Source organism: Clarias gariepinus, chromosome 8, assembly GCF_024256425.1.
Source record: "Clarias gariepinus isolate MV-2021 ecotype Netherlands chromosome 8, CGAR_prim_01v2, whole genome shotgun sequence".
Classification (NCBI taxonomy): Eukaryota; Metazoa; Chordata; class Actinopteri; order Siluriformes; family Clariidae; genus Clarias; species Clarias gariepinus.
The window spans coordinates 12,883,437-12,910,483 of NC_071107.1; the positions used below are offsets into that span (position 1 = coordinate 12,883,437).

At 37.2% G+C, this 27,047-nt stretch overlaps 1 protein-coding gene across 6 annotated transcripts in view; it reads left to right on the forward strand.

Annotated features, from left to right (window-relative positions):
• The first annotated feature begins 6,555 nt into the window (after positions 1-6,555).
• htt (huntingtin) overlaps positions 6,556-27,047 on the forward strand; it is a 52,962-nt gene continuing 32,470 nt past the window's right edge. For 4 of the 6 annotated variants that reach the window (XM_053501701.1, XM_053501702.1, XM_053501703.1 and 1 more), the window contains exons 1-21: positions 6,556-6,909; positions 9,402-9,485; positions 11,485-11,605; positions 11,741-11,800; positions 12,147-12,226; positions 12,588-12,726; positions 14,773-14,914; positions 15,019-15,197; positions 15,320-15,524; positions 16,458-16,502; positions 16,817-16,894; positions 17,385-17,752; positions 19,120-19,243; positions 19,512-19,630; positions 22,686-22,797; positions 22,914-23,051; positions 24,090-24,248; positions 25,114-25,211; positions 25,319-25,458; positions 26,348-26,411; positions 26,638-26,738. In XM_053501701.1, coding sequence (XP_053357676.1) covers positions 6,809-6,909; positions 9,402-9,485; positions 11,485-11,605; positions 11,741-11,800; positions 12,147-12,226; positions 12,588-12,726; positions 14,773-14,914; positions 15,019-15,197; positions 15,320-15,524; positions 16,458-16,502; positions 16,817-16,894; positions 17,385-17,752; positions 19,120-19,243; positions 19,512-19,630; positions 22,686-22,797; positions 22,914-23,051; positions 24,090-24,248; positions 25,114-25,211; positions 25,319-25,458; positions 26,348-26,411; positions 26,638-26,738 — 2,657 coding nt within the window. In that variant the 5' untranslated portion in view covers positions 6,556-6,808. The remainder of the gene's footprint in view (positions 6,910-9,401; positions 9,486-11,484; positions 11,606-11,740; positions 11,801-12,146; positions 12,227-12,587; positions 12,727-14,772; positions 14,915-15,018; positions 15,198-15,319; positions 15,525-16,457; positions 16,503-16,816; positions 16,895-17,384; positions 17,753-19,119; positions 19,244-19,511; positions 19,631-22,685; positions 22,798-22,913; positions 23,052-24,089; positions 24,249-25,113; positions 25,212-25,318; positions 25,459-26,347; positions 26,412-26,637; positions 26,739-27,047) is intronic. The other 2 variants (XM_053501704.1, XM_053501705.1) reach the window with 1 other exon arrangement.

Genomic DNA, 27,047 nt, shown 5'->3' on the forward strand with positions numbered 1-27,047 from the left:
ACTATTAACAAACCCATGGATTTGTACAGTATAAGTACAGTATATACAGTATAGATCAGCTCTTCTGGATCAGTCAGGACAGTACTGTCAAGTGCATTTGCAAAGCACCATGATGCATCATGACTGGCTCTTATGAACTCTCATTTAAAGTTACCAGTCTCAGAAATCATTAATTACCAGCATTTAGATTAGAACTTAAGATTTATAAAGCCTTTTCAGAGCACAAATAGCAGACACATTTTAGTATAAATTATTTAAAAATAAATTATTGCATATTTTAAATGCCTTTAGCAATGTGTTACAATGTAAAAAAAATATTTAAAAATCAGGTAAGACTATGGTATTAGAAGGTGTATCCAACTTTTTTGCTTGTAGTATGTATATATTACTTGTATTTTATCTCTCTGCAGGACAGAAAATGATACAGGATGTCCAACACATCTAAGGAAATCATAAATTCCACTTCAGTTGTCCCATACGGAGAGGCTGTGTGTTTACTTGAATTGCATTATGAACTGGTTATTTGCTACTTTATCATGTCAGTTTGTGCCCTTGTGGGAATACCAGCTCATTTGTGGTGTCTCTGGTCATATTTTAGCTTTTGTGGCAAAAAGAACACTCATTTTTTTGTCCTAAATCAGACTATAATGGAGCTTCTTGCCTGCATAGAAAGTGGTCTCGAGACACTGAATCAGTTTATATTCATGAATAACAATTTGTCTCTGTTGACTTGCTTCATTTTTGGTCTTTCCTGGACTGGAAAGGCGCTGATACAAACCTGCATTTGTATTGAACGATATTTTGCAGTGCTTTTTCCAATAACCTTTTTGAAATATAAAAGCATAAAATACAGAATTGCAGCAGTTGCAGCAGCTTGGTTAATGGCTTTTGGATACGGTCTGTATGAGACCTATTTCATGACTATCACTAGTTTCATTTTTAACTCTGTATTCATTTTGGCAGTGGCCGTGATCACATTCTGCTGTGTGTCTGTACTGCGTGCTCTGAAGCATCCAGGGCCAGGAGATAGAGGTAGAGATGCCAGGAACCAACAAAAGAAGAATGCATTTAATATGATCTTTTCAATTTTGCTTATAATTGTGTTTAGCTATGTTCCTCAGGCAATTCTTAGCTTTTTTACACTGGTACAAATAGATTGGATATTATTTAATTGTAATGTGGCCCCCTTGTTGTCTTCCCTTAGCATGATTAGTTTGATTATTACACCACTGCTGAAAATGTACAAAGAAGGTTGTTTTAATAAATACCTAAATTCATAAACTATTTATTGTCAAGGTAAAATGACTACACTGGTTGAATCAATGCAACAATCCACATAGTTTTAACAAGAAATTATTAACATACTTTCTAACTAAACAGAATAATTAGGCAAGTCCACAAAACAACTTAGTAAATATTGGGTTATAGTGCAAATATATGTGGAGTGACATGCAGTGCATTATTGTTATTATTTTCTTAAATACTAAGTTGTTTTGTGGACATACTATCGCAATCATACCTATATACATGTTTTGTATTGCAAATGAATTTGCCTATAAGTCTATTTGCTTCTTAACTATTTAATAATCCATTTTCAGTCATTTTACTCTGTTCTTGATGTTTTATTTCTTTCTGCTATAATTGCTCATATGGCTTTTCAAATATTTTGAATCTTTCATTGTTTAACTGTGTCAGTGCTTCCTGAATGCCGGATTATAGATTTTTATGGTTATGGTTTTTACTATAATTGTGAGTGTGTAAAATGCAACCTATTAATAAAAGTTTTTTTTAACAATAAAAGTTTCTTTGTTATGCTTGGTTATTAAATCGGGGTCAATAAATCATTGTGTCCATGCAGAATAAAATTATTACTGCTGCATAAACACAGGGTATTGTACAAGAAACAATAAATAAGTGATGGACAGCTAAACACCAATATTTTTTGGTGCAGGCTAGTGCTGTCCCAGCTAAGTGGACCTTTATAGATCTTTCTGATCCTTGGCCCATTGAGACAGGCGATATGCCACTGCAGTAATGACCCAATGAGTTGGCCTTTGGCTTCCACCTTGAGAGGGAGATTGCTCTTTTGACATGAAGTACCAACATATCAAAACAGAACCTTTAACACTACAGTACGTTCACATTAGAAGACACATTGGTCAATTGCGTTTTTTTTTTCTCGCTTAGTGTGGATATTCATGTCATGACGCTTCATGTTCATAATTATAATTGACTTTTATCTGACTCTAATGTGCATAAATCTGTCCTCTGAAAAAGCACACATACATACAGTACATGCAGACAATGCATCTTTGCCTGTACCATCTAGGTTAAAATCCATTACCATCATTCATTTTAAACATTAGATGTGATTTTAGCAAAAAACAATATGTTTGGGATTTTGATCCAAACTAAAGGTATTAGGTTATAGAAATGCTTTAGATACTATGCATCAATGTTTTCACTTGAGGTTACTGAACATATACTGTAGTTCTTGTTACCTGGCTGTAATAATGGATTGAAATACAGTATTGCAATTTTACGCAGTACAGTATATCATCTGCAACACTGAATGATAAATTGCCTTTTGAGCTTTTAGTGTACTCAGTATTAAATGATATTATTTGACGGCAATTGCTTGGAAATCAGAGCTACTTTAAAGGGCTTTCACCACTTTCATTTAATCTTTGATCAATGTTTTTTACAGCCACTTATCAGATCACGTAAGCATACCGTATACCTTTCATATTGTAGGGGATCCTAGAGGTTTTTGTGTGTTCTCTTACTGTTTCTTTTCAGATCAAAAATTATAAAGAATATCTAATACATACACAAGTTTATCTTTGTGGGAACACAAGCTCATTTGTGGTGTTTCTGGAGTCTGTATTAGAATATCAATATACAGCTTATTTCCTAAGTACTACAAAAGTTCAAACTTTCGGATCAAACTGTAAGCTTAAGAGTTCAACTGAAGTGAATTAATTCACATAAAATATTTCCTGTTTTTTTTTTCTTGTTAAGAAATGTATACAATTTTAAGGTACTGTATTGAAGGTACCATAAGTATTGTTTTTTGGCACAAATGAGGATGCCATCTATTGAAAATCCACAGTAGCATGTCTACACGACATCACTACATGAAAAAATTAATTATAAAATGTATTTTTAAAGTACATTTTACTGTATTTTACTGACCTGTTGCAGACTGAGTATGTGGAATATAAATTAGCCTTGTTTACAATACAAACAATGGTCAGTTCCAAACAACAGTTTTTGCATAGCAAATGTGCTTCAAATATATATTTTTGATATCAGGGCTAACACGTTAAGTGTGCAATCTCGGCTTAAGTTAAAGTTATAACAGCATATAAAATCAGGCATAAGCCCTTAGTAAAGGGGTAGACTCGTCCAAAGAGAGAGAGAGAGAGAGTTTATTTTTATTTTCCAGAGCTTTGTTCGTTCTTGAGGGCATGGCAGATCTCTGTTTGTGTTTTGTTGTTTTTTTCGTTTTTTTTTTTTTTTACATATTAATAATCCCCCACACTATCTCCAAACAGGAAGGTCTTCCTGTATATATCATAAGCACTCTGCATCCCATGGTGCAGCTCGCTAACCCGCACCACGTAACAACATTTTAATGGAACTTATCTAAGATCATTTTAGGCCTGTGGTGAACTGGAAGACAGTTGATACTAACATGCATTTCTATTGAACAGTACTTGGCCATGCTTAATCCAGTAACATTCTTGATACATAAGGTTGGTATACATAAGGACAAGATTGCAACATGTCTAGCTTTTGCATATGAGTGTCTGTGTTGTGTGCTCTAAAACCCCAGCACCAAGAAATATGAGTAAGACCAAGCAGGTAGTTAGAGATGTAGCCAACTAACAAAAGAAGAATGCCTGCATTCCATATATTTTGGCATACCAACCTTATGTAATAACTAGCTTCTGTTCCATAATAATAACAGACTTTAAAAACGTTTTATTGTAATGTCCTGTTTATGGTGTGAATATTTCACCAATGCTGAGAATGTACAACAGGGTGATTTAAAATATTTGAATTTGTCAAATTAAGCAGAGGTGAAAGGTAACAGTATATTTACTTTGTTATTGTACTTAAGTACAGTCTGCACATATCTGTACCGTACTTGAGTAGTTTTATAAGTAAATGTTTCTTAATTTTACTTCACTACATCCTACAACAAATATTTGTACTCTCTAAATAACTACATTTGTGCATAACCCATACCCACTGTAATGTGTAGCATTTGAAGCCACCTGCTGACTATTATATGAACTTGCATAATTTGTTTCCCTCCATAAAACTCTTAATCATGTACAGTAGCAGGTGTTTAAAATTAGAAGTGGTTTTAGACAGTGATGAGAACAGCATGTTTACGGTTTGAATGCATGTTCACATATGGAAAGAAAAAGAGAGAAAGAGAGAGAGAGAGAGAGATTCTTTTATTATGATTAAAGCCTATTGTGACCAAACACAAGCTCTGTGTTTTGAAGTTTTTGTACTTTTTCTAAAGGAGAAATTTAAATGGAGTACTTCTATTTTTACTGAAGTAATATTTTACCTGGGATATTTGTACTTTTACTTAGGAATAGGATTTGTTTACTTTATCCACCACTGAAATTAATGGGCCTCATAAGGCGAGGTCAAAAGAGCGATATGTGGTAAAATAATATCCAACTTTGATTTAACTTTGAATATAGAGAAGAGCGGAAGTAAGTGTTGCCATTAGTGCTGTGAACTCAAAGCGCCAGGGTTGCTTTGCATGTCATCTCTGCGTTTGCATGGGTTTTCCTAGTTTCTTTAGGTTTTCTGAATAGACTCTTTGACCCTGCCCAGGATAAATGTGGTAAGTGAAAATCACAGGATGAATAATATCTTACATGTATAAAGTCATTTTAATTCAAGTGTTTTACATGCAACCAATCTAAACTCTTTAGAAAGCTACAGAGGAAGAACAGATTCTCTCTTTCTTTGTCCATCTTTCTCTCTCTACTTCTGTATTAATTTTACAAATTTACATTGCAGTTGTGCATGTTTAGGTAGTAGGCATTTCAAAATGTTTACTCCTGTTTTAAGTTACCAAAATATAACTGTACGGCCAAAATTTTGCACTAATTCCTTAATTCTTGCTGCTGTTTTTAAAGAATGTTTACGTTTACCCACTACCTCAACACCATATTCTATGTTCTGTAACTGTTACGTTTACGTTTACCCACTACCTCAACACCATATTTTATGTTCTGTTATGTCGTGGTTGCGCACTGTCACTTTGTTGTTGATCTTGTTTGCACATTTGCACGTGCACTTTATGTTGTCTGTTAAAATACTTATACTTAGTTAGTTAGTTTTTGTTAATTTATGTTGTAATTTATGTTAGGTCTCTCTGTCCTGTCTCTGCTAGCCAGTTAACTAGGCCTCTTGGTTAGCTAGTTTAGTGTCTCTGTTAATTTATGTTGTAAATTTATGTTGCATGTAGCACCTTGGTCCTGGAGGAACGTTGTTTCGTTTCACTGTGTACTAACTGTATATGGTTGTAATGACAATAAAGCCTACTTGAACTTGAACTTGAAAATTTTATAGACACCTAAACATTAGACCCAGATATGGGCCTTCCTAATATTCCAATATTCCTGCCACAAAATCAAAGGCACATGTTCATACATAGTTTTTTTTTGGAATGAAATGTCCAATAATTGTGCATGTGTGTCATTACATTTTGTTAATTAGTTAATTATACAGTATGTCTGTTGGAAAGTGTCATGATGGAATAGTGGTTAGAGCTGTGGCCTCACACTTAAGGGTTTGATTCCTGCCTTGGGTTTGGTGTTGACATGTTCTCCCTGTGCTGGTGGGGTTTCTTACGGGTACTCTGTTTTTTTCCCACGGTCCAAAGACACCACAGTCCTTTTTCACCAAGGTGGTTCCTGAGCTAGTTTCTGAGGCAGGATTATCCCGAACAACTATAAGTTTATAAATGCCAACTTTAAAAAAATTGCATACAATGGGCAGCTCAAATGCTTTCTAGGAATAATAAAGCCAGGAAATGTTAAAGTTAGCCATTGTTGTTGTGTATGTACATGGACGTATATAGTAATGTATTGACATCACTCTCTGGAACATGAAAAACAAGGCCAGTTCTTGGATGTCCGCTATTGAACTGACTCTGAACTGGCACTAGCACCAGACATGAACAAGCACCTAGTTCACTTTGTTGGAAAAGTGACTTGTGGCCCTGTGGCGTCCTGTTCAGGGTCTACCCCGCTTTGTGCCCAAAGTCTCCTGGACAAGTCTTCAGGCCCACTACGACCCTGTTTCGCATAAGCAGTAAAGAAGATAAATTAATGAACAAATTAATTACTGTTTGTGGAAATTATTATATACTATATCGGCTTGTTTTACTCTATAATAAAAGCCTTTTTGTTTTGTTAATTTTTTTTTTAAAACTAAGCCTCTTGGAGACTTGTATTTTGATGAGTTTTTTAGTAACCCGGAAGTTGCTGCTACATTGTTTCTCGCCTGATACTGGTTCAAAAATGGCAGATGTCAGAACCCGATGGAGTATCATCTGGGTCCCGTTCGTTTTGTCCGGATTTTTGGTGATATAAAGTGCGTTGAGTTTAAAACGGAAAGTCACGCTAAACTTATTGCTTGCGGTATTTCATATTGGCCGCGCGCTACATGTTGCTAAGCAAACTGGCTAATCCGAAAACTGTAAACATTGGCTAGCTACGTTAGCGTTTAATTCCTCGCGGCTAGCCAAGCTAACGGTTTTTAAAATAAAATGGCCACTATGGAGAAACTAATGAAAGCCTTCGAGTCTCTCAAGTCATTCCAGCAGCAGCAGCAAGGCCCGCTGTCGGCAGAGGAACTGGTCCAGAAACAGTAAGTACAGACTAGATATTCACCAGGAGAGATTATTGTATTGCTAGCTAGTTAAGCGTTGACCGCGCTAGCTTCCCTGCTCCTAGCCGTGAACGTTTTCACGTGACATTTACGTGACAGTTCTGCGATTTCTAGTCCTGCTCCTAAAACAACATTAATAACACTGACATTCCTCTTGCACTAATCTCTCTCTCTCTCTCTCTTACACACACTCTCTCTCACACACACACACACACACACAATACCCGATGAGGCTCTTAATTAACACTGTTATGTGATGTGTTGGAGCAGTGGGAAACTAGAAAATAACTGTTTATCATCAATCAATCAAATTTGATCATGTCATCACATGTTAGATGTAGTTACATTTAAATGTACTTGTGAGTAAATATATATAAAAGGAAATTATGTATAATCTTAGTTTAAGATACTGTCTCAGAAGTGCTCACTTCTGTCTAAAAAAAAAAAAAAAAAAAAACGCAAACCATTTTTCCCTGTCGGGAATTGTTTCTCTGTTTGGTTCGTGCTTTTGTCAGTAATTCGATAGACACGCCCCCTAACGCCCTGTAACGCCCACTCACACGCACGCACATCATTATAAAAAGTTGCAGGTTTTTAGAGATGTAGTCTTGGCTTTAAAACACTTCAGGTTCCGAGTGCATTTGAACGTGATGTCATGACAGTCCTTGCTAATGTTAGTTCAAGTTAATTGAATGCTAATTCTAGTTAATTCTAGTCAAGTTTTTGAGGTGAAGCTTTGTGAGAATAGGACGAGGCTCAAAAGACTTTAGCTTTACTTTTGCCTTCAAACAGTAAACTAGATTCAGTAGTGTACTGCAATTCTTTTGTTTAGCAGCACATCTTTTGCCTTACTGACTCCAGAAGAGATTTTTTAATAGATATTTTTAAAATTGATATATGTTTACAGTTGAGGTAAATGGTGCAGTTCCTCTATAATCTTGCATGTGGTGTACTTTATTCACATATTGACAGGCTGCACAGCATCCTGTGTGGTAGGAGCAAATTATTAGCTAATTTTTTGTAAAATAGTAACAAACTGTATGATACGTAATATTGTGTTGTCCCTAATGAATTTCATCCCTAGTAAACATCATTGTAAAGCAGTATTGTGTACAAGTATATGTGACGAAATGCAGCCTCCATAGTATTGAAATGAAACATTACTGCTCTTGAGAGGATTTTTATTTGTAGAAACCAAAGTGAATAATTGTAATAGTAGGAAAATGAATTGAAACCAACATTTAGAATCTCTAGTTTAGGGTACTGCCCCCTTCAACACAAATACCCCATGTTTAGTCACATGACACTACACTGTCCAGTTTGTGACATGGAAGCAACATGGAGGATAACTTTCTTTCTTTAACAGCTGAGAATATTTACAGTACAATCCTTGTCAATTATAATCATGGTAAAACGGACGTAGCTCACGTGTATTGTAATAAAAAAAATAGACACTGCAGGGCACCAGATGCCAATCTTTACAATCATATCCAATATTTTCAGTGAGTAAGTGGATGTTTAATATGTCTAAAGTTTTATACTTTATATATTGTGTGTGTATGTGGGTTTGGGAGAATGCGGCCTGGTTTCAATCAATTAGTCCAGAAGCACGGTGATAGAAAATGGCTGTCCTGTAAAGCTGTCCTGATGGTGAATAGTCCTAATTTCAAAAAATCCTCAACAAAACAGAGGTCACACTGCAATATAGTGGAAAACAACTCTGAGACAAAATGCATGCGAGATTCCTCTATCGATATATAGGCACAAAGACAACACTGGTACATTGTGTGAGGCTAAGTTCCTTAGGCGCGATTATGGTTTTTGGACACATGATGGCAGTGTGGGGAAACGGGGCAGATTTAGTCAAGTGGATTGGTATGCTGTCTGTTGTACAGTATATCCGTGTCAAATGCATACAAGACTGACTTTGTCAGACTTAAAAACAAATCAGGCTTAAAAATGTGCTCCCAGAATGGAACTCATTCATAATTCAGGGACTATCTGTACATAATACCCCCTTTTTTTAAATGTTTTTTACATACATATTTTTTTCCCTGATTTTATTATCAATCTTCACAAAGGATGCTACACAGGATGCTATGCTACCTGCCAATGTGTCAATAGTTTATGATGTGGCCAGTCTAAATTATAATTACATTATATCTGTAACTGTCATTATAATAAGAGTTTTAATTATCTCACAAGGTCACATGCTTCAACAGACTGTTAAATCTAATTAACACAGACTAGGAGCTGAGCTTTTCTTACAAAGCTCAGTTAGAAATTTTTGCGCACTTCAAACCATGTTTAACTTTGAAGACCATCGAAAAGTAATTTATGCATAATTGATAGAATGACATGTAAGCCAATGCAACAGGTAAATAAATTATGCAGTTTTATCATGCATTATTCGGGTTTATTATTTTTATTTTAAACAGTATGACATGCTTGCATTTTATTTTTCTCTCCAGGAAAAAGGATCTCGCGACGACCAAAAAGGATAGGGTGACTCACTGTTTAACGATATGTGAGAATATCGTAGCGCAGTCTCTGAGGTAAGAAGCACCCACTTCATTTTAGATTTTGTAAGATTTAGTCAGGGTTCATGAGTCATCTTCAAGGATTTATCTATCTATCTATCTATCTATCTATCTATCTATCTATCTATCAATATATATAAATTATATATATATATATATATATATATATATATATATATATATATATATATATAGATTACACACACAAGCATCTAAATGTAAAAGCCATTCTCCCATCCTGGAGCAAAAAGGTCCCAGCAAGATAGAATAATAATTTTTTGATTTATTACTACTTTATCTGAGTGCATCACTGAGGACGTGTTAATGTTGTGTACAATTAGGAGAACTGAACTGAGCAAGAAGAAAAACACTCTGCCATGTAGTTTATTGAGAATGAATGTTTGAGTATATCTGTATATGAACAAATAATTTATTCTGGGTCTTAGATAAACCAAAAATGCCATGCTTGTTAAACAGCAGCTCAGCAGACGTGAATATCCTCATTATGATGACGGGTGACCAGGTGCTGTGCGAGGATTTAGAAGCAGACCAGATATTAACAAGCTTAGCAGCTCTGGCTGTGCTTTGGTTACCTAAAAAAAAAAAAAACTTTTTATACTGAAAACACACGTTGAGAGAGTTTTAAGGTGTACATCTTTGGGAGTATAGTAACTGTACACTACAGTTGCCATTAGTGAATGCGATTGCAATTTAAATATTTTAAGCTATGATAATTAATTATTTAGTGTCCCATTTTGTATTTATGCATGGTTGTCTAGGTTGACGACTAATAATTAGATGATCCGTTGGAGGATGTTTGCCAATATTTATTTAGCAATAATAATAATACAGATTATTTTTAATGCACTTATAAGTACTATACATCATTTCAAACCAAAAGCTCTAATTAAAAAGATTTTAAAAGCTTGGTCTTAGGGGCTTTCAAGGAGCTACTGACAGAGAGGAGGTTGCGTGTGGATGTATATGAAGTGACGAGTTCTTTGAGATAGGGAGGGACATCCTCATAAATGCACTGGTGGGTAAGAAGGGCAATCTTGTGTTTATTACACCCTTAAAACTATTTAAAAAGTAAACAAATACTTAAATGAATTCCAAATTTTACATGAATTCCTGACCATGTGTATCTTACCTGTAATAAATTACACCCTTTTGGTATTAAGGAATAAGTCCTTTTATTGGATTGATTGTGCAGCATTAGTCACTATAGGGATCACGCTACCTGGACTGTGCTGTTTTCTTTACAGAAGTCAATAGTTCTGTCGTCTAAATTATTTTTAGATTTTAATTAAGATTTTTTCACCAGTTTCATGTATTAAGAAATGCCATGGTAGTGCAGACTCAAGCACTGGTTAAGTTGAGCCTTGATTTATCATGCATTTATCTATACATGACTAAAAAGTACATTTTTTTGTTCCTGCATCCCAGCTTTGCTGTGGTCAGAGCGCAGGATCAGTCATGATATGGCGCTCCTGGAACAGACAGTGGCAATTTGGTGGAGCGGATCTTCTGACTCCCAGCTTTAACCCTCTGTGCTTCCACTGCCTCAGTGGTTACCGTACCAATGGAGACTTATAAATTATTCGTTTTCTTTGAGGCTTTTCTTTGAGGCTTTTCTTTGAGCTGTCTGGTTCTCTCCTGTCTTCCAAAAATGTGCTTCTGGTTATTACACTGTTCTGAATCAGTGTGTGTACAGCTTAATGTTCCAGGAAAGATACAATGGCACACACTCGAACACACACACTATGACCTTGAACAAGGTCAAAAAAAGAAGTGAATGCATTCTTATACTATATAAAACATTTGCATTAAAGACTTCACGTTTATAATTTACTTAAATGGTTTTCTAATTTAGTGTGTTTAAGATTATTATTTTGTTTTTTTTATTTTATGTACAAGACTACGTAACATTTCTGTATGGTAATCATAGTGTTTTGACAGAATTCTGATCTTATTCTGGTTACATCTCTTTCATGCACTATGGCTCTGGAACCAGGACTTCCCCAGAGTTCCAGAAACTTCTGGGAATTGCTATGGAAATGTTCCTGCTGTGCAGCGATGATAAGGAGTCCGACGTCAGGATGGTTGCAGATGAGTGCCTAAACAAAATCATAAAAGTGAGTTCTTCCAGGTTTCTCGTTCCTGTGGTCTGCCTATGGGTAGTTAATTTCCTTAAAGGGGAGTATCTTTTAATGTCTTTAACTGAAAACCTGTTAATGTGAAACTTTAATTTTTCTGTTCTTTCTCAATAGGCATTGATGGATTCCAACTTGCCTCGATTGCAGCTTGAGCTTTATAAAGAGATTAAAAAGGTAATATAGACATTCGTTTGTTTCCAGTAAAAATAATTCTTAGTAGAAAGCACCATTCACAGATGCTCTGGCTTCCTGTCAGATGAAATAAACCATGAACATAAACCAGTTCCTTCTACAAATCTGCTTATACCTTGTGGTTTGAGTTTTATATTTCAACATGGTGTCATTTGTCAGGAAAACAGAAACAGCTGAAATTGAAGAAACCAAGCATGCAATCCAATGGATATTAATATTATAAATTCTAAGTTATCTTAAATTTAGTTGGTTTATTATAGGTATGGAAATACATGTTTTACAAATAGTACTTATCTTGTATTAATTTTTGCCGTTTTTTCCCATAAAGAATGGCGCCTCTCGGAGCCTGCGGGCAGCGCTGTGGAGGTTTGCTGAGCTCACACATCTTGTGCGTCCGCAGAAATGCAGGTATAATGAGCATGCTGCAGTCTGCGTTTAAGCATATTTAGCAGCAACTCGTTTTATTAATTGTATGCCCTGCAGTACTGTGCAAAAGTTTTGAGTCTCATGTCTATATATTAAATGAAATGAGGAAGATTAATTTAAAGAAATGACAACAAATGTTGTATTACTACGTGCCTTAAGATGCAATTTAAAAAATAGGTTGTTTATGTCACAACCTCAGCAGCAACCTCATTTCACTTCTGGTTTGTTTTATTTTGGACACAATGAGTATAATTACACTAGTTTTTGTATAAAAACATTGTTATAAGTGGATTTAAATAGAATGCAAAAGTTGACGTGTACGCAATTGGCGCTTTCTTCTCAGGCCGTATCTGGTGAACCTGTTGCCTTGTCTAACACGGATCACTAAGCGACAAGAGGAGACGGTACAGGAGACTCTGGCCTCCTCCATCCCTAAAATCATGGCAGCCCTCGGGAACTTTGCCAACGACACTGAGATCAAGGTACAAAAAGAAACATCAATGAAAAACAAAATAATTTATATTAATGTTACTGTTTTAATTTAGAGCTTTGTTTTGCGTAGTAAATGAAACAAACATTTTGCAGGCTCATTTTATAGTTTTCATTTATAGTATTATACAGTATTGAGTTCAGTAGTCTTTTTTTTCTCATTCAGGAGCAAGTTATTCTCTGCTCCTTTGCTGCTCTTATTTCTAAAATGATTATAAGCCCCTTTTAGCATCCACTGATGTATGTATCATAGACATGTGATATTGATGAGGATCTACTGTATGTTTTCCTGCTCCAGTGATGTTCTTGGCTTGTTGTTCACTCAGATTCTAGTCACGAGAGCATGAGGATGACATCATATTCTAAATGTGGAGAGTGACTCATTCAGATTGGCTTCAATTATCCATGATCCCCCCCTCCCCCTCTCTCCCTCTCTCTCTTTCGCTCCCTTTTTTCCTCCTCCCACTGACACACACTTTTTCTTACTTACTCATTCACCGACTTTCCCTAGCACTTTCTCTCTGCAGTAAAATAGATTTTTTTCCCTCTTAAATCTGCCATTACTTTGTGAGATATGTTTAATTCTTTTATGGATAATTAGATCATGCGGAACCCAGCTGTCCATCAAACGCATTTTATTTGACTGTAACTCTTTTACTCCTTTAAGGAACTTGTTTTACTCTGTTGACACTTTTTTAAAAAGGTTTTTAAACAAGTAAATCCAAATATGGTCTTAAACATCTTATCTAGTTTTTGAATACCAAAATGCTTCTTGTCATGAATATAGCCATAGAAGCTGGCATGGCATTAAAAAGAAAGAAAGTAGGTATTATAAATTTTGATGGTGCTTTCGAGTGTTAAAAAGCTCATAAGTGGCTGCTCATGACTTTATTTCACAATGAGGTGCCACAAAGGCTTATTCCTATAGTACCTTATCAACATGATAAAGATTAGAGAATGCAGAAGTAAAAAGCCACAAAGGTGTGTACGGCTATAAATCAGGAAGTGTTTGTAAAATCAGTGGCCAGAATATCCTTATAACCACTCACCCAGGAAAATAAATTAACAAGGGTCCTATATGAACTTGCCTGAAGGAGGTTGAATTTACTGTCAGTTTTACAGGAGGAACTGGAGGTAGGCGCGCAGGTGCATTGAGGTGAGCTCATGTGGGACTGTGGGAAAATTTAACTGTGGACCTGCTCACAGGGCAAGGCAGCCATGCAAAATTTATGACCTGACAAAAATTCCATTTAATCTTTATGGTGACAGATCATTGGTCTTTCGGATGATTAATCGGACATCAGAGGAAAAATATTAAGAGACAACTGATCAAGCTAAAGTTATGCCCAATTTTAAAAAAAAATTGTCATGGGTGTCCATACAGCGTGAGGATATAAAGTACTGTACAAAAGTCTTGAGCCCGCATCATTTTTTCATATTAAATAAAGGTAAATAAAATTATAGAATAGGAACAAATGTTTTCATACAATAACCCAGTATCCAACAATGAAAACTACAAAGCATGTTTGTAAGTCGCTCTGGTTAAGATGCCTAAATGCCTAAATGTAAATATAAATATTAAACACAATTTAAAAACTAATTGTTTATGTAACAACCTCAGCAGCAAACTTATTTCCTCTCCTGTCTGTTCCAACCACTCAGCATTCAGCATCACCAGTATACTAATCACCAGCCTGATCGTTTATCATCTGCACCTGTTTCTCACTGGTTCATGCCTTAAGTTAGATGTGTGTGGTTTTTTTTAATGGTCGAATGGTTCTTGGGTCACTGTGTGGCTTAACAAACAAAGAAAAATATTGATAAGGTACAAAGACTGGATTGAAAATTAGCGCTTAGAAAGTCACATTAGAAAACACAAAGTCTGGCTCTTTGGAAGCAAACGAAGGGCTCATAAGTTTTACACAGGACTGTATGCTTGCATGCCTTGCAAATAATAATGAATAGAAATTGTACAACATTCGGTTGTGCAGGTTGTCTTTTAAGAAAGACCATGTCTTTGTGTGTGTTTTTGTGGTTAGGTGCTTCTGAAAGCCTTTGTAGCAAACCTGAAGTCTAGCTCTCCCACTATTCGTCGCACAGCGGCCAGTTCAGTCGTCAGTGTTTGTCAGCACTCGCGTAGAACCAACTACTTCTACACTTGGCTCCTCAATGTGCTGCTAGGTATGATGCATGCTCACAGATGCAGACAATCACACTCTAAGTACTTTCATTTTCTCCTTTTTCTCTTTAACACATCCTCTTCTCTGTTTTCTGTTCTTGTCTAGGTCTGGTGGTGCCAGTGGACGAGGAACGCTCGAGCCACCTGATTCTGGGTGTGCTATTAACCCTGCGCTACCTGATGCCTCTGCTGCAGCAGCAGGATGCAAGCACCAGTCTGAAGGGCAGCTTTGGTGTCATGCGAAAAGAAGCGGACATCTCCCCCACTCCTGAACAGCTCATCCAAGTACAGTTGCTTTCTTTTCCAGAATATCTTTAACCCCTTGTGGTGTATTTTTTTTTTCTTTTTTTTTTTTTTAATTCTTTATAAAGTCTTTATAACAGTCAAAATGTATGTCTCCAATCCAGGTGTATGAACTGACACTACACTATACTCAGCACCGTGATCATAATGTGGTGACTGCATCCCTGGAGCTTCTGCAACAGCTGTTCCGTACTCCATCTCCTGAGCTCCTGAACACACTCATAATGCCTGGCAAAATCACACACACGCGTGTCTTCAGGGAGGAAATGGAGAGCCGTGCGCGCAGCGGAAGCATCGTTGAGCTCATTGGTACTTTGTGAAATTTGTGTCTTGGAGTAGGGTCTTTGTTACATTATGAGCTTTCAGATCATTAAAGAACAGAACTTGTCCTTATCTATTTGTATCACTTTTGCCTAATCAGTCAAGAATTTAGTAGTGCATTTAGTGGTATGAAGGGAATTGCATGAAGTGAAATTCTGGAGTTGGTTTTGTTTTAACACAAAGCTCCTAACATCTCTAAAAGTGCTTCTTAATTTTCACCTAATGTATGTACACATCCACCCCTCATTTCTTCATATTTTGCCTTAAAATAACCAGACCTTGTATTTTTAATGTAGTCTTGAGTAATATTTCTCCCATCTTTAAAACGGCCTTTTTTGGCTCTCGTTTTCAGTCTAGTTCTAGAGTAATGTTTTTTGTTTAAGCCACACATTAACCTATGAATAATTCAAGCTAATGTAAATCTAATATAAAGCGCAAACAAGTGAGAAACAGGTGCAGATGGTAGATGATCGGGCTGGTGATTAGTATACTGGTGATGCTGAATGCTGAGCAGACGAGCGGGGAAATAAGGTTGCTGCTGAGGCGGGTACATAAACATCTCATTTTTAAATTCTAACTTTTGGCCCTTTGCAGCCTGTCACAGTAAAAACATTTGTTTCTGTTTCTTTCATTTACTATACTTTAATTTACTTTAATTTGACATGAGGAAATGAGAGGTGGATCAAGACTTTTGCACAGTACTGTGTCTCATAACTTGCATGTAGCTGTTCAATCAGTATTTTTATTATTCCACTTAATGCCTTTCCGGAAAACTCATATTATTCTCTAAAATAATCACTCATTTGATTTCAGTAATTCTCTGCTTTTCTGTTGGCTTACTTTCTAACTGTCTAAACTTCATTGCTTCGGTTTCTGGGGCTTTTTTCCCCTGCTCTCGTACTTCCTGTTGCATGCTCACAGCTGGTGGATCAACATCCAGTCCACTCGTCCTCAGGAAGCAGAAAGGTGACGTCCTTCCCGAGCTTTTAAACTTTCTATCACTCATTATGATTCCATCACCATTTTACGAAAAAAAAAAAATATATATAATCAGCATACTGATTTGCTTTTGTCAAGAAATGGTGTATGTTACATACTAATGTCTGAGAAAGTATAGTTGACTAGCTATGGCATGTTATATTTGGTGACGTCTATGCTGTTTTTGCATTAACAATACCATTCTAGAATAACATTGTATTTTAATCTCGTTTAATGTCAATTATGCATTACAGTGCACAAATTTATGGGTCTAGTTTACCTGCGTGATGTAACTGTTTCAGGAAAACTTTTGTCAGGGGAAGAGGATGGTCTGGAGGATGATCCTGAGAAGGCAGATGTCACAACAGGTTCCTTTACAGGTAGAATTAAAGGACTTACAGTTCAGTACATACATTTAGTAATTTGCATTAGGAATAAACTATTTGGATGTGCTCTTTTAGGAAAACAATCAACAATAGGCAAAGGTTTTTTGTTTTTTTTTCCTAAAATAATACATCCTGTAAGTGTTTGTGTTTAAATTTAGTCTTGTACTACATCAATTTGTCAACAGTTACAATGTTATAGGCCCTTTTTTAAAAGTAGAAATTTAAACAGTTAAACAGTTCTGGTTAATGTTGGGTGTTGATCGTGTGCGATACAAGTTCCTTTGAATGAGCTGTTGCTATAGAAATGATACCAGTTGAATTAATTTACTCCCATGGTTTTAATTACTGCTGTAGTCTTCTGACCAATCAGCTTAAAGAATTCGACAGCCCGGTGTTACAATGCTAAAAATGTTCTTTTATCAATCCTTACATTATGTAAAGCATAACTACATTATTTTTCTGATTATTTGTCGAACACCTGCAGCCTCAGTGGGAGGAGAGAGCTCCAGCGATGCCCCCTCCTCATCAGGCGTGTCCTCTCTTAGTCAGGCTGACATCATCACCGAGCAGCCGCGCTCTTCCCAGCATGCCCTGCAGCCAGGAGACTCTGTCGACCTGAGTGCATCATCAGAACAAGGCGGTGGACCGGATACACCCGACGAGGAAGACGAAGACATACTGAGCCGCAGCTCTAGCAGTGCTGCCAGGGCCATGGGCGCCACCACCGACTTGTACTCTGAGACCAATCCTTCTTCAGTGGGGGCGGGGTCATCGTCACCTCCTAGCGACAGCTCCCAGACAACCACGGAGGGCCCAGATTCAGCCGTGACGCCTTCAGACTGCGCCGAGCTCGTAAGATACACTTCCTTCCACTCCGACAGCGAGACCTCTTCATCCTACACAGCCTCCTCTTCCACCTCCTCTTCCATATCTTCTTCTTCCTCTTCTGCCGTCTCCTTCGCTAGCAGTAGTGACAAGGTCAGCAGGTGGCAGAATGAGGGATATGTCTTAATCTTCCCATCCTCCTGTCTGAGCTCATCTGCATTTTTCAATAGAAATATTTCCTCCTCATGCACGCACAAATTGCACACAAAGTCAGTCAAATGTATTTTTTTTTTTTTAACAATTTTCTCCTTAAAAGATGAGTTGAGAAGTAACACTCTATACTTTTAATTCTGATCTTCAGCAAAAAGCATGATGATGAGCTCTTCTTTCTTGGCTATTGGGATGCTAGAAACCGAGATGCATGTTTTTGCATTTTTTTTAGGTTTGTTTGTCAGTTTCTAAATTATCATTCATTGCATTTATCTTTTTGTAACTATCAGGAGTGTTCAAGTCAAACAGGGACACTTTTGATTGTGCAGAACACAGTTGTAAGAGTGAAAACTTAATTTATCTATATAAACCTCTGGTGCACTAATGCACTCTTCTAGTGTTTCACTAGGGCTTGGATACCATCAAGGTAGAAAGTCCTCCCAGTATGATCAGACTCCTTGTTTCACACCTGAAATGCTGGCCTCCCAGGAACTCATTTAATGGCCCAAACATGTGGAAATGGCCTGGAGCGGGGTCAGGACTGTATGGTGGATTTGGCAAAAATATCCAGAGTTACTGTAATTTGCAAGTAGTGTTTGTGAATGTTTCTGAGTACAGTTCCCACAGACAGATGCGTCTCTTCCACAACTAGGTGACAAGTTTTCCCTTAAGCGTTCCTCTTGCTAAATGTTCACAAGAACAACTGCACTGGGCATTGAGCCACCTCGGCCGGGGTCATCATTTACAGACGTTATGCATCCTATTGCATCATTTAAATGTCACCATACTGTACTTGAAGTCTTTTGTAAATGTCATGCGGTTTTACACATTAATTCACAAGAAATTTCATCACAAATCCCATTTTGACTTGAACGCCCCCCTGTATTTTTCCCAATTAAAAAAAGAGAGAGGATATAGCATATGCATTGGTTTATATACAAAGTATATAGTTCTTGCCTGAATATTTGCATTGATTCCATTTGTTTGGTCTTTCATAGTCATTTGTAAACTGCAACATTTTGATTCTTTATTATAAGAAATTATTATGTATGTCTGTCAGTTTTTGTGTTATGAATGATTTCTTTATGAGTGTGTTTTTAGCCTATTTGTCTTTTAGTGAAAGACAAATAGGTCAAAGAAAGTTCTTTGTTCTTTATGGTGTCTGTGTGTGTCCGCGTCTGTAGGTGCTGGATGGCAGTGACAGTCAGTACTCGGGAATGCAGATCGGCACTTTGCAAGATGAAGAAGAGGAGGGAGTGGCTCCTGCTGCTGATGAAGCTTCAGAATCCTTGGCTCACTCTGTGCTGGGTAAAAACCACATTTATGCAATATGCACATTCAGACAATATACCCCTAGCTAAGAATCGTGGCCATGTTGATGCATTTCTAAAGCCTTATATGGTTTTAACTATACATGTACCTTAAAAAAACTATTTACTACTCACCATCTGATTCTGGTAGTTTAATTCTGGTTCAATATAATTTGATCTGATTTGATATTGGCTGCAAACCTGTATAAACTGTCGTGCTCTCTTTTAAATAGTTAAATGTGTGGTTTGTCCATATTTGTTTGCAGCACTGAGTAAGCCTCACCTGCTGGAGGGTAAAGGCCACAACAGACAAGCTTCTGATAGCAGTGTGGACCGCTTTGTACCAAAGGATGAGGTTCTGGAGCCAGTGGACCTCGATAACAAGGTTAAACCACAAAAATAGTACAATAATAGAATCAAACTAAAATCAAACTTTAATTTACCCATGGCGAAAAAGATGTGATATATAGCATTAGCATATAGCAATAGTCTTGATATGTATTGCTTGGTCTCATATTATCACGGTGCCTACAGTGGCTTGCAAAAGTATTTGGCTCCCTTTAACATTTCCACATTTTGTCACATTACAGCCACAAACATGAATCAATTTCATTTAAATTCCACGTGAAAGACCAATAAAAAGTGGTGTACACTTGAGAAGTGGAACGAAAATCATACATGATTCCAAACATTTTTTACAAATAAATAACTGAAAAGTGGGGTGTGCGTAATTATTCAGCCCCCTTTGGTCTGAGTGCAGTCAGTTGCCCATAGACATTGCCTGATGAGTGCTAATGACTAAATAGAGTGCACCTGTGTGTAATCTAATGTCAGTACAAATACAGCTGCTCTGTGACGGCTTCAGAGGTTGTCTAAGAGAATATTGGGAGCAACAACACCATGAAGTCCAAAGAACACACCAGGTCAGGTCAGGGATAAAGTTATTGAGAACTTTAAAGCAGGCTTAGGAGTCTACAGTCTTAGCAATCTACAAAAAGATTTCCAAAGCCTTGACCATCCCATGGAGCACTGTTCAAGCGATCATTCAGAAATGGAAGGAGTATGACACAACTGTAAACCTACCAAGACAAGGCCGTCCACCTAAACTCACAGGCCAAACAAGGAGAGATCAGGAATGCAGCTAAGAGGCCCCTGGTGACTCTGGACGAGCTGCAGAGCTCTACAGCTCAGGTGGGAGAATCTGTCCATAGGACAACTATTAGTCGTGCACTGCACAAAGTTGGCCTTTATGGAAGAGTGGCAAGAAGGAAGCTATTGTTGACAGAAAAACATAAGAAGTCTTGTTTGCAGTTTGCCACAAGCTATGTGGGGGACACAGCAGACATGTGGAAGAAGGTGCTCTGGTCAGATGAGACCAAATGAAACTTTTTGGCCAAAATGCAAAACGCTATGTGTGGCCGAAAACACTGCACATCACTTTGAACACACCATCCCCACTGTCAAATATGGTGGTGGCAGCATCATGCTCTGGGGGTGCCTCTCTTCAGCAGGGACAGGGAAGCTGGTCAGAGTTGATGGGAAGATGGATGGATCCAAATACAGGGCAATCTTGAAAGAAAACCTCTTGGAGTCTGCAAAAGACTTGAGACTGGGGCGGAGGTTCACCTTCCAGCAGGACAACGACCCTAAACATAAAGTCAGGGCAACAATGGAATGGTTTAAAACAAAACATATCCATGTGTTAGAATGGCCCAGTCCAAATCCAGATCTAAATCCAATCGAGAATCTGTGGCAAGATCTGAAAACTGCTGTTCACAAACGCTGTCCATCTAATCTGACTGAGCTGGAGCTGTTTTGCAAAGAAGTATGGGCAAGGATTTCAGTCTCTAGATGTGCAAAGCTGGTAGAGACATACCCTAAAAGACTGGCAGCTGTAATTGCAGCAAAAGGTGGTTCTACAAAGTATTGACTCAGGGGACTGAATAATTACGCACATTATTTTGAATCATGTATGATTTTCATTCCACTTCTCACGTGTAACCCACTTTGTATTGGTCTTTCAAGTGGAATTCCAATAAAATTAATTCATGCTTGTGACTGTAATGTGACAAAATGTGGAAAAGTTCAAGGGGGCCGAATACTTTTGCAAGCCACTGTATTTATACCACCAACTTTATATATTTTGTAATTAAGATTACCGGACTTGTATATCTGATTTTTTATACATATATATTTTGGTAGTAATCTGGTTTGTTTTTTACATATTTAATCAAACCAAAATATAAAGTGGAGAATAGAAGTAAAATACAAGTAGTTTAAATCATAAATTTGTCATATTAAAATTGTAACATATGCTAACACTAAGGATAGACTGGTTATGATATTTTTCAGCTGATACCGATGTTTAAAAATAATTTGCATAATAACCAATCCTGATACCAGCGTTTTTTTTTCTCTCCATACGTCTCAGAGAAATAAAGAAATTTTCATTAAATTAACAAATAAACAAAAAAAAAAACACCTTTTAATATACAGATATAAACCATTCCTTTACATGAAAGATTTATTTTGTGAAAAATTATTTTTTAACCTTATATACAGCCTTGTGGGGGCAGTGTCAGGAACTGGATATTTTTTATTTTGCCCTTTTCCGCATTTCCCTATGTATAGCATGTAGGATCATGGGATATATCCGGTCCTCCGAAGTGTAAAATGAACAAGAAGAAAACGAACTAGAAGCGTTTTCCTTGCGTTCGTTGGGTTTTGAATGGCAAGAAAAAGCTTCATGCAACGTTTTTTTTAATGCCGTATAAACACGCAGCCAGACAAACACACGTCACCAAAGCCGTGTGAACACTCATTGACTCCTACATGTAGAAAACACTCGCCGCTTGATCCGTGCTCACCGGACGCTACGAACACTACGAACGCAAGAAAAACGCTCGATTTTAACGCCCGTGTGAAATGTGTTAAATTTTTAATGGGAGGTATTATAGCACCACCTATTGGATGCTTCCTGAAAATACGTCTAGGTAAACTAATGTCCGAGTCACAATGCAAATAACCAACACAACTTACTGTATAGCCTACATGCAATGCAACTGATAACTGGCCACTAGCATCAGTGAACATGCTGTTGATTGAACGCCTGATGCTGGTCAGCCAGATGAATATCGACTGCTACTGATGTATGGCGGATAAATTGCATCACTTGTAAACGCCGAATTATATATTGAGGAAAATTATTTCATGCCACACTAACTTTAAACAGCACCTAAACAAGCTCCGTTCCGTGCATGCATGGCTTATTATATTTCAAGGCTTGATATATTCATAGTAAAAAAAAAAAGTATTTGCCTCTCCCAATTTGTCATTCATTTAAAATTATCTACACTATCTCCTTTTATTTATTTGCACAAAAAAAGCACACTTATGCAGTAAATGTGTTTACATTTTTATGTGTTTTATCTGTGTCGTAGCTGTCTAGGATTAAAGGGGACATTGGACATTACACTGATCCTGCAGAGGCGCCTCTGGTGCACTGTGTGCGGCTGCTGTCTGCCTCCTTCCTGCTCAGCGGCCAAAGAAACGGTAAGAACTGTAGGAACATCACTTCCCACTTTCTTCATAGATGCATGTTTTGCAAAAGAGATTTTGGTCGTAAAGTGTTTTAGTGACATTTTATTTTGACGCATGTATGTTTGTAGGGCTGGTTCCTGATAAAGAGGTCCGTGTGAGTGTGAAGGCTCTAGCTGTCAGTTGTGTGGGTGCAGCAGCAGCTCTCCTTCCTGAAACGTTTTTTAACAGACTCTACCTGCAGCCCTTGGATGGACAGCAGGCAGATGGTAAGACACTAAAATATGCAGTATATTTTATTCTATGTATATGTAGACTGCATTTATATTATATTCTATATGTTATGTATTATTTTCCCTGTTATATTGATTAATTTGTTGGAGCTGTCACCTTACAAATAAAATTTTACATTTTTTGTCTTTTTCTGTGTCATCTAGGACATTGTGATAAATCCTAGTGACACATTTTTAACCAAACTTTTTTTGGATTTGTTTTCAATGTCTAATCATGTTCACTTCACTAATATTTCATCAATCCGATTGAAATCTGTTTGATTACTGATTTCATCTTGACTATTTGCATGGATGCCAATCTTATATAATGTATGTTTATATGTTCAAAGGATTAAATAGTTAGACTATAACTTTTTTGACATATATAATTAAATTGAATATATAAGAAAGGAAGAAGCATTTCTTTCCCACTGTGAGGTTAGGTTATCTTCACACGTTTTCTGATGATTCCTACCTTCTGCATTATGATTAGAAGAATTCATTCTCATCCACGATTGTGTAGATGCTGTACTGTGTATAAAATGGAAAACCCAATCAGTGCTGCTTCCTCAGCCAGAGACACAGTGAATGAATTAAAGACAGATAGGAGAGACATGTCCTCCTAGCTTACCGATCAGCAAGGGGAGCAAAATTTAAATCCTGGAAACTCGTCATACAACCTAATGTAACCTCCCGTGGGGCAAGCATCTGCAGAAAGCATATATTTATTTACATGGTACAAAGGTTTGCACCATGCCTCTCTTTCTGATCGTGTCACTGTTTCGGCTGAGGTGTTTACATGATGCCTTTTTGTTCCCGTTGGTCTATTGTTCTAATTATGAGTGGAATATTATGATCCATGTAAACATACCTGTTGTTATAATGCTGCACAGTAGGGGCACATACCGATTGACTTCAAAAGATTGAGGCATGTCGCTCCACAGCAGATTGACTCACCATTCAGTCTTGAATGATTTATCCAGCTTCATTTGCTCTCATTTAAGTGACAAAGTAAGTGCTGTCTTTTGTTAACAGAGCAGCAGTACATCAGTGACGTCCTGCAGTACATCGAGCACGGCGATCCTCAGATTAGAGGAGCTACAGCCATACTATGTGGAGCTTTGATCCAAGCCATCCTGCTCAAAACTCGCTTCAGTACCGAGTCTTGGCTCACACGCCTCCACAGCACCACTGGTGAGAATTGCGGAGATGAAAAAATTTGTTGCAGTTGAAAATAAATAACAAAATCAACAAATAAATAAAAATTTTAGGGAAATTTTTTTTAATTGGGACAAACTGCACAGGTAAAAGGAAAACTCCACGCTGTAAAATTTTTTAATGTTTATACGTAAATGTATTTAGTGTTTATTTGCTGTTTGGTATTGTAGTTTCATTGAGAAGTTGATGTTAAGGGATAATGGTCATGTTTCATTGTTAGTAGCAGCACATCACTTTTTTTGCTCGCCTTTTTCAGCACTGATGGATGTTAATCAGACTAAGTAGAAAAAGAAGAAACAAAATGTTTGGCTTGAAATTCCTGTAAAAAATGCAGTTAAGCAGCATGGTTGAATAGAGTCACAGTAGAGGCTCAGCTCGTTAGAAAGCTTAGAGATGATAAGCATGATACTGTAGGGGTATCAGCATGAAAGTTGAAACTTAGGAATTTGAGCTGATTGGACAGATAATGAGGTAAGAGCTGAAAAGAACTGAAGCACTGCTGCATTTCCCTTTTTGGCTAGAAGTCTGACTGCCGCCACTATCAGCAACCCGTTGAAGAGCATTATGGGTAAAGAAACAGTTAAGCGAAGTGAAAATAGACTATGTTGATAAAAGAAGAAGGCTTTGAACTACATCATGAAGACCACATTGAAGATCACATGTTGCGAGTTCTACATTAGCACAGATATAAAAAGATATAGATTTTCAGTTTGTGTACAGCCCTGATGTATTAATAACTAAATATTTCATATACTTTTGTTGCGTTCTCAGTATAATCGAAAACAGTTATATACAACATCAGTCATCACTTGTCTTCCTTTTTTTTTACTTGGTGTCTCAGGAAACAAAGTGTCTCTGGAAGACATTGTACCTTTGCTCCAGCGCAGTCTGAAGGATGAGTCCTCAGTGACGTGCAAGATGGCCTGTTCGGCTGTGAGGGTAAGAATCGTGGCAACGCAGCCTAATCACCTTCACATAAATATCAAAATAAAAAGTAATTTCCGCTAGACTCCAGTGTGTGTTTTGGTGTGTGTTTGTCATTTCAGCACTGCATCATGGCTCTGTGCAGCAGCAGTTTCAGTGAGCTGGGTCTGCAGCTCCTCATTGACCTCTTGACGTTAAGGGATTGCTCTTATTGGCTGGTCCGTAATGAGCTGCTCGAAACCCTGGCAGAAGTGGACTTTCGGTAAGACAAGTCTAAGGTTAACATACAGTAGCTTTGTTAATCATGCTATTAATAAATTGGTTTATATCATATCTTTTATATAAACAAGCATGGCTTTATTAAAACATGCTCTTATCAAAATGCAAAGACAGGGTTTTATGAAACATTTAAAATGAATAAATATGTTGAATAAATAATCTTATATTAAGTTAAAATGGAGATCTCTGAGAAAGCTTCTTCAATTTTTCTCAACAACAATAACAGATTGGTTAAAATAAGAAAAAAAATGCAAACCGAACAAAAATTAAAACAAGCCTAGTTTAATACTATGGCAGACCAGAGACCCCCTGAGTTGGCATAGAGAGAAGTGAATACAATTCAAGGGCATATTTTGATACACTGAACACTTTATTACACTAAGGAAGAGGATTAGAGCGAGCACAATAAGTGAGCCATTCGAGGGCACCCGATTGAACTTCTCTATGCCTTTTATAACGGTGTGGTGTGTGTTTGATGGTGAGCTGTAATATGCCAACAGCCATGGAGAGTCGTCACTCCTCAAGCATGCTCAGTGGTGCTGGCCTTTTTGCTGAGCTTTGCCCTTTTACTTTAACGGGAATTTACAACGTTAAGGAGATCTCGGGATCTCGTGCATACAAACTCGGCAAAACGTGGGAATGAATTGTAGCACTTTGTGCTAACTTAGTGTTGGAAGAAATGGCCTCAAAATGCATTTTTTTTCTCTTTATGCTCACTATGTGTCTCCGCAGGGTGAATGAAGCTTAAAATGCCCATTCTTTTGTTTTGAAAGGCTTTGTGGGCACAAAGTATAAAACACCTCTTGTATTGCAGTTTATGAGGCTAATCATGCCGTCCTGAATAATATTGTACACACTACTCTTGATTGCAGGTTGGTGTGCTTCCTAGAGAGGAATACAGAGAAGTTGCACAGAGGGGAGCATCATTACACTGGGGTAAGGCTTAAACAGTTCTTTTCACTCCGGGAGTGTCGAGTTTATTCTGTACGTTTATTCTCCACGCATGCAGTATACCAAGGGTGTCAGACTGTATTTCTAGACTTCTCTAGACCAACTTCTCTGTTGTTAATGTGCAGCCAGCGAATGATTTCACCAATGATGAGTTCACTTTCGAACAGAGGCAAAGTTTAATATATGTTCCTGTATTCTATCTATTTGTCAGTTGTTGCGTCTGCAGGACAGGATAATAAATGACGTAGTCCTTTACCTTCTCGGTGACGATGATCCTCGTGTACGACATGTTGCGGCTTCTATTGTTTCAAGGTAAGCACCTATAACACCCTACAGTAACAAGTGATACAGGGACAGGACAGTTACTATTTATATGATAAATACATTCAAAGTGCAGAACTGAGATTTAAATATGAATGAAGAGTTTCTCAGGTCTGTGCAAATGAACAAATCCAAACAAGTGGCTGGAAGGATTTCTCTGACCAAACATAAGACTTATTTATTTATTTATTTATTTATTTATTTTTCTTTTCTGAAAATTTACCAACCTACTAGAATTCCAGAGTTTAAATCATCCCTTTTACAGATTTTTTTATGCAAAAATGGAGGAAAAACTAAATC